The 6877-nt window shown below is 36.2% G+C and overlaps 1 protein-coding gene across 3 annotated transcripts in view; it reads right to left on the bottom strand.

The window, feature by feature from the left end:
- LOC106877887 (uncharacterized) overlaps nucleotides 1–6877 on the bottom strand; it is a 164448-nt gene that overhangs the window by 94136 nt on the left and 63435 nt on the right. For 2 of the 3 annotated variants that reach the window (XM_014927039.2, XM_014926964.2), the window contains exon 5: nucleotides 119–142. The exons of the other annotated variant lie outside the window; for it this stretch is intronic. In XM_014927039.2, the coding sequence (XP_014782525.1) occupies nucleotides 119–142 (24 nt within the window). The remainder of the gene's footprint in view (nucleotides 1–118; nucleotides 143–6877) is intronic. 3 annotated transcript variants of the gene reach the window in all.

Here is a 6877-nt window from a genome sequence, read left to right as displayed (position 1 = left end):
ACGTCACTTTGACGGCATGCACTGCTCTCTCACTCAATAATAATAATAATAATAATAATAATAATAATAATAATAATGATAATAATAATAATAGACAAAGAAGAACGAATTTACTTACGAGATTGTGCGATTGATTCCAGATCTGTGAAGAAAGAAAACGAAAAATTTAAAAAATACAATCCTTTAAAATTTGAGATGATAATTTCGAATATAAAAACTGTAAGGGTTTTACTAGTAATATTCGGTGCATTAGGGTCTGTGGTGCATTAGTCTGTGGCGCATTAGGGTTTATGGAACAGAATGGTATTTTCCCCACTGAACAAAAAGAGTACCGACGGGGCTCATAGGGATTCAAAGATCAACTTCTAATCAATCGCATGATCCTTGAGAACTGTCATAACAAACGCAGAAATCTCTGTTCTACATGGTTTGATTATAAGAAGGCTTTTGACAGCATACTGAATTCATAGATCTTGAAATCACTGGATATTTTCAAAATTTCTCCTGTGATTTCAAACTTCCTGAAGCACATGTCAGTGTGAAATACTAATCTCCATTTATATCACTGTAATGGAGTATTGAATATAAACAATATTGATGTCAACTGTGACATTTTCCAAGGTGACTCACTTTCACCGCTAATTTTTTGCATAGCCCTAATGCCCCTTACAAGTGAAATTAACAGAACAGAGTATGGGTATAAAATTGGTGCAAAAAGATGGGCTACAGCAAATATTCTGCTCAATACCACAGATTTGCTTGATCTTAATCAGTTGGACATGTCCCTTAGTGGCTGACGATTAGTGCATCTCTAATAACGAGCAGATGTGGTGAGGGAGCATCACAAACATGAATTGAGAGGAATTCTTTGGCGTTTGAATAAAGCATGGGTGTTTCATTCATCATCCTTAAAAAAACCCTCATTCAGAGATCTTTGAAGCGTTATGAGATACTCGAGCTAAAGAAAATTGTAACTGGACCCCACCTGCAAGGTCATGTGTTATTTCTCTTGATATGTGGTCACCATGGCGCACACATATGGCTGTAATGCACGTGCTTGATGCACTCTTATCGGACGGGTAGTCATGTTGGGCATATTGGGCTTCATATATTTGTACCCCAGCGTCACTTTGAAGACATACGCTGCTCCCTCACTCAATAATAATTACCATCATCATCATCATCATCATCATCATCATCAGTAGTAGTAGTAGTAGTAGTAGTAGTAGTAGTGTATCCGATTGATTTGCATTTTATTTCATCTACCGACCGGATCTCAACCAGAGACCTAAGGCACGTATATATATTAGATGGAGAGAAAGTTCTTAAGAGTGTGGGTGGTTGATGTCAACACAATTTTTTGAGTCACCTAGTTTGCTGGTTTCTCAGGGATCTGGTCAAAAATTTGTTAGTACCTTTCTTCAGCATTCCCAGGGCACCTACAACAACAGGAATATTTTTTTGTTTTAATTGCCATGTTCTATATATCTCAGTCTCAAGGTCCTTATATTTCAACAGTTTTTCAAATTCCTTCACTGAGATGCTTCTATCAGTAAGCACTGTCATATCAATCAACAGCTTTGATAACGATGCCTGATTTGTTAGCATTTATTTGCCTGTCTGTTTATATCTCATAATTCCATAGAATAGTAACAATCTCTCCTTCAGTGACTGGCTCTAGATGGCGTTCATACCAGTTCGTAGGGTATGAGATATTACAGTGATAGCATATGCTCTAGTGCAAGTATTGACCAACTCGATCATGCTATCTTATTGTGTGTGACATTGTGTGTGACATTAGCATGATAGTTCCGGGTGAGGCTACTGATATTGTGCAGAATAAATCCTTCTGTTTTGGTTTTCAAGCCAACACTCTGCAGCCACTGATGGTTTCTTCTCGTATCTACGTCAGCTTCTCCAACTCGTTTGGGTATTGCCCATGCATTGGTTTTTCTTGCCACAGTCTTGATATTTCCTACAAGCTTTCTTGTGTTTAGCGTTTGTTTTACACCTTTTTGCTGCCTTAGTGAGAGGTGTATCCTCCTTATCATCATCATCATAATCAGGGAGGTTAAGCTTTTGTCTGTATTTATATGCCTCCTTTGAGATTGAGTACAGTTTCTTACTCTACAGTTTCTTACTCTGTTCGTGTTTCCTTACCAGCTGTACCATCCAATCGATGTTACTTTGGATGTACACTTAGAGTACTATCGTGGTCGTTTTATAAGACGTTTCAAGATGGATTAAACATCTGCCGCCTTCCTTTCGTAGGAAATAGAGCCTGTGGACGTCTGATTTTGGATGGTGCATCTTGTTTAGTATCGACAGTTTCCTAGTCTTTATGTCCATACGCTGGAGATCACTCAGATTCCATTGGATGACATTAAGGCTATACTGAACAGCTGGTACCGCCAGGAATTTTATAGCTCCAATTCTATTCTGAGAGTTCAGCTCGTTTTCAGGACCATTCTGACATGTCTATAATACTCTTCCCTGATCTTCTCTTTCATTGACCTGTATTGAATCCCTTTCCCTTCGTGTATCCCAAGGTACTTATACTTGGTCTAGGTCCTTGATAGATATATCATGATCAAGTTGGTTCGTGGTATTAGCAGTCAGTTTACCACGTTTGAACGAAGCTTTTGCACACTTGTCAAGGCCAAATTCCATATTGATGTCGTCACAAAATTTTTTCACAGTTACTAGTAGTCCTTTCAGATCCTTCCTATCTTTTGAAGATAATTTCAGATAATCCATGTAGAGCAAGTGTGAAATGATCTTGTCAAACATTTTGTAACCGTAATTTGTTCTATTCAGCTAGTGGAATAAGAGAATGAGGTATTATTATTATTATTATTATTATTATTATTATTATTATTATTATTATTATTATTATTATCATCATCATTACTATTGTCTTTGCACAGCTTTTAACGCTGGAAATGTACTGCGGTATCGGCTGTTCATTACCAATGAACTAAAGTAACACCTCTTATTTTTCGAGCACCATCCGGAGTATTCGAGCGGTTCCAAGCAGTGCTGATTTCTACAAGTGCTCCACCCTTATTGTAGCCCCTATTTGTTCCATGTACTTCTCATAATTTTTACTCACTGTTCCCAGGGCTCCGACAATTATCGGTACTACATCCACCTTTTTCAGCGACCTCTTCAACCCCTTCTCCCAGCTAACCTGTTATATCTATCGACTTTTCTTTCTTCCTTATCGCATACCTTGTTGTCAGCTGGGCATGCTATATGTATGATCCAGTATCGTTTGCTTTCTTTCTCAATTAACACTATGTCTGATTTCCTATTCTCTATCTCATGGTCGCACTGAATCATAAAATCGCATAGGATCTTTGCATTATCATTTTCGATGCTGCCTTCGGGTTTATGTTCGTACCACATTTTTGCTCTGTCAAGACCATACTTGTTGAAAAGTGTCCAATGAACAATCCTTGCTATATTGTCATGATGTCGCATATTCTTTCCGGGCTAGCGGCGTACACTGACTGGTAATATGCAATACGGTTTCACCGTTTTGTCCACAAATTCTGCACTTATCACTTTCTACTGTGTTGTCTATTCTGTATTTGATGTAATTAATACTTAATGCTTGCTCTTGGGCAGCACAGATTAGTGCCTCCGTTTCCAGTTTTAAATCACTTTTCGTCATCCATAGCCATCTTTTTTCTCTGCCTGTCTTATCTTCAACATCCCTATGAAATTGTCCATGCATTCTTTTCTTAATCCACCGATTTTCAGTTTCATTCATTCTCAAGTGCTTGTACAGTGCTTTATCTTTGCAACCTTCCATCCTACACAAGCCTGACCTTCTTACTTCCAATAATAGTGGTTCTGTGGTATTTTTTACATATCATGCTATGTTGTATTCTTCTGCTCTATTATTATTATTATTATTATTATTATTATTATTATTATTATTATTATTATTATAGTTCAGTAGTTTTATTTTTATAACGTGCTTTCACTTCACTACCGAGCGCAGCTCTGTGTGCGTTGGGTATATGCTGTGGTTTGCTGTGATGCTCTTATGGTTACTGTATTGAAAGTGTTTTGCGTACGATGTGTGCAGTGCCCAGTAGTGCAATTTTCTGTATGTTATATATACTTGTAAGTCCTGGTGTTTTTCTTTTGCATTTGTCTGAATATTTTTTATCATACTTAATGCGCCCACTATGAAAGGAATTGTTTCTGTTTTTTAGTTCCACATTCGAGTTACCTCTATTTCCAGGTCTTTGTATTTTGAAAGTTTTTCCATTTCTTTTAGGGAAACGTTGTTATCTGTTGGTATTGATACATCAATTAGAAAGCATTTTTTTTCTTCATGATCTTTGACAACTATATCTGGTCTATTGGCCTTAATTTCTCTATCTGTGTGTATTGGCATATCCCAGAGTATGGTTGCTTTCTCGTTTTCTCTGACCTTTTCTGGCGTGTGTTTATACCATCTTTTTTCTGTTGTTATTCCATAGTGTTGGCATAGCTTCCAGTGTATATAGGTCCCAGCTCTGTCGTGTCTGTGAATATATTCCTTCTTAGCCAGGACTGGGCAGCCAGAGATAATATGATTTATTGCTTCTTGTCCATCTCCACACATTCTACAGTTACTTGTTATTTATTATTATTATTATTATCATTATTATTATTATTATTATTATTATTATTATTATTATTATTATTATTATTATTATTATTATTATTATTATTATTATTATTATTATTATTATTATTATTCAGAAATCTTATTATTATTACGTACTTTCACAGTGTGCCCTGGGTATGAACTGTGGTCTGTTGTGGTGCTCTTATTTTCACTTTATTGAAAGTGCTTTACGTAGGATGTGCGCGGTGCCTAGTAGTCTTAATTTCTGTAGTTTACATACATTCGTAATTCCTAGTGTTTGGGTATGTATTTGCCTGTGTGTTTTTTAATCATACCTAATGCATTTATTATTATAGGGATTGTTTCTATCTTGGGGCACCACATTCGGGTTACCTCTATTTCCAGATCTTTATATTTTGAGAGTTTTTACGTTTTTTTTTTAGAGGTACATTGTTATCTGTTGGCATTGGTACATAAATTAGAGGGCATTTGTTTTCTTGGTGATCTCTGACAACTATATCCGGTCTATTATCCTTGATTTCTCTATTAGTATATATTGGCATACCCCAGAGGATGGTTGCTTTCTCATTTTTTTTAGACCTTTCCTGGGATGTGCCTATACCAGCTTCCAGTGTACATAGGTTTCAACTCTGTCATGCCTGTGAATATATTCCTTCTTACCCAGGACTGGGTAGCCAGAAACAATATGATTTATTGTTTCTTTCCCATCACCACATATTCTGCAGTTATTTGCTGTATTTTTCTTCATTATATGCTTCTGGTGATTTCTCGTGGAGAGGCTTTGATCTTGCGCTGTAATTAAAACTCCTTCTGTCTGCTTTGAGTCCCGAGCTTCTCAGCCATTCTTGAGATTTTGCTTTGACTATTTCTTTCCTGCTTAGCTTATCTCAATAATTGCTCTGTAAGAACTTTTCTTGCTATCGTTTTATCATGATACTTTGTTGCTCCAGTTTTAGTTTGGATTTCAGTTGTTTAACAGCTTTTGTTGTCGCCTCTTTTTCTTCATAGCTGTCAAGTACTATGACTTCTTTCTTGTATTTTTCAACTTCCTTAAAGTCAGAAAACGATTTTTTGTTTTGCTCGTGTTTTGTGGCTATTTGTATCAGTTTTCCTTGCTTCTGAAATAGGTATTTCTGTAATCCACATCCAGTTCTGTTTAGCATATCAGTTAAAGGTGTCAATGTCAAGCAAAAAAGGAGCGGAGAGAACGTGTCTCCCTGGAGCATCCCTCTTCTAATGGGGATGGCTTTAGTTTTTAAGTGTCCTTCTTTTGTCTAGAGCTGCAGCACTGTTTGCCATTTATTTATGGAATGTTTTATATACTTTATTATTATTGGTACTAATTTGTTCATGGCTAGTGTTTCTAGGTCCTTCGTTTTCTTTCAGCTGTCTTCAATTATAGCTTTATTGATCAATAACTGATCTTTACAGCCATATGAACCCTTGAAACATCCCTTTTGCTCTTCTGGAAACAAGTTGTTTTTTTTCCAAATGCTTACCCATTCTCAAAGATATTATTGCAGTTAAGGCTTTGTAAATTGTAGATAGACAAGTTATGAGTCTGTAAATTTTATATTTCTGTTGAATTTCTTGGCCAGCATCTTATGTATTGCTGTTTGACATTTTAGCCAGAAGTTGGGGATCTTGTCGTGCTCGGGTGCCTTGTAGTTGCTTATATTTCGCAGTGCCTGGGTGACCTTCCGTTGTTATAGGTGTCCAGATTTGTTCAAATGCTGTTAGTTATTTTAATACATCCTTTGTGAAATTGCTCCTTAATCGACCATATTCTTTCCAAAATTCTTCCATTTTTTTCTGCTGTCGGTGCTGCATTGATCTCTATTTCATTTTTGCCAAATTCTTGGTAGAATCCTATTATTATTATTGTTATTATTATTATTATTATTATTATTATTATTATTGTTCAGTAGTTTTATTTTTATAATCTGCTTTCACTTCACTACCGAGCGCAGCTCTGTGTGCCTTGGGTATGTGCTGTGGTTTGCTGTGATGCTCTTAGGGTTACTGTATTGAAAGTGTTTTGCGTAGGACGTGTGCAGTGCCCAGTAGTGCAATTTTCTGTATGTTATTTTTATTTGTAAGTCCTGGTGTTTTTCTTATGTATTTGTCTGAATATTTTTTTATTATACCTAAGGCACCTACTATGATAGGAATTGTTTCTGATTTTAGATTCCACATTCGAGTTACCTCTATTTCCAGGTCTTTGTATTT

Source organism: Octopus bimaculoides, chromosome 4 (assembly GCF_001194135.2).
Source record: "Octopus bimaculoides isolate UCB-OBI-ISO-001 chromosome 4, ASM119413v2, whole genome shotgun sequence".
Classification (NCBI taxonomy): Eukaryota; Metazoa; Mollusca; class Cephalopoda; order Octopoda; family Octopodidae; genus Octopus; species Octopus bimaculoides.
The sequence above is the reverse complement of the archived record's forward strand: the minus strand, read 5'-3'. Positions and strand labels throughout refer to the sequence as shown.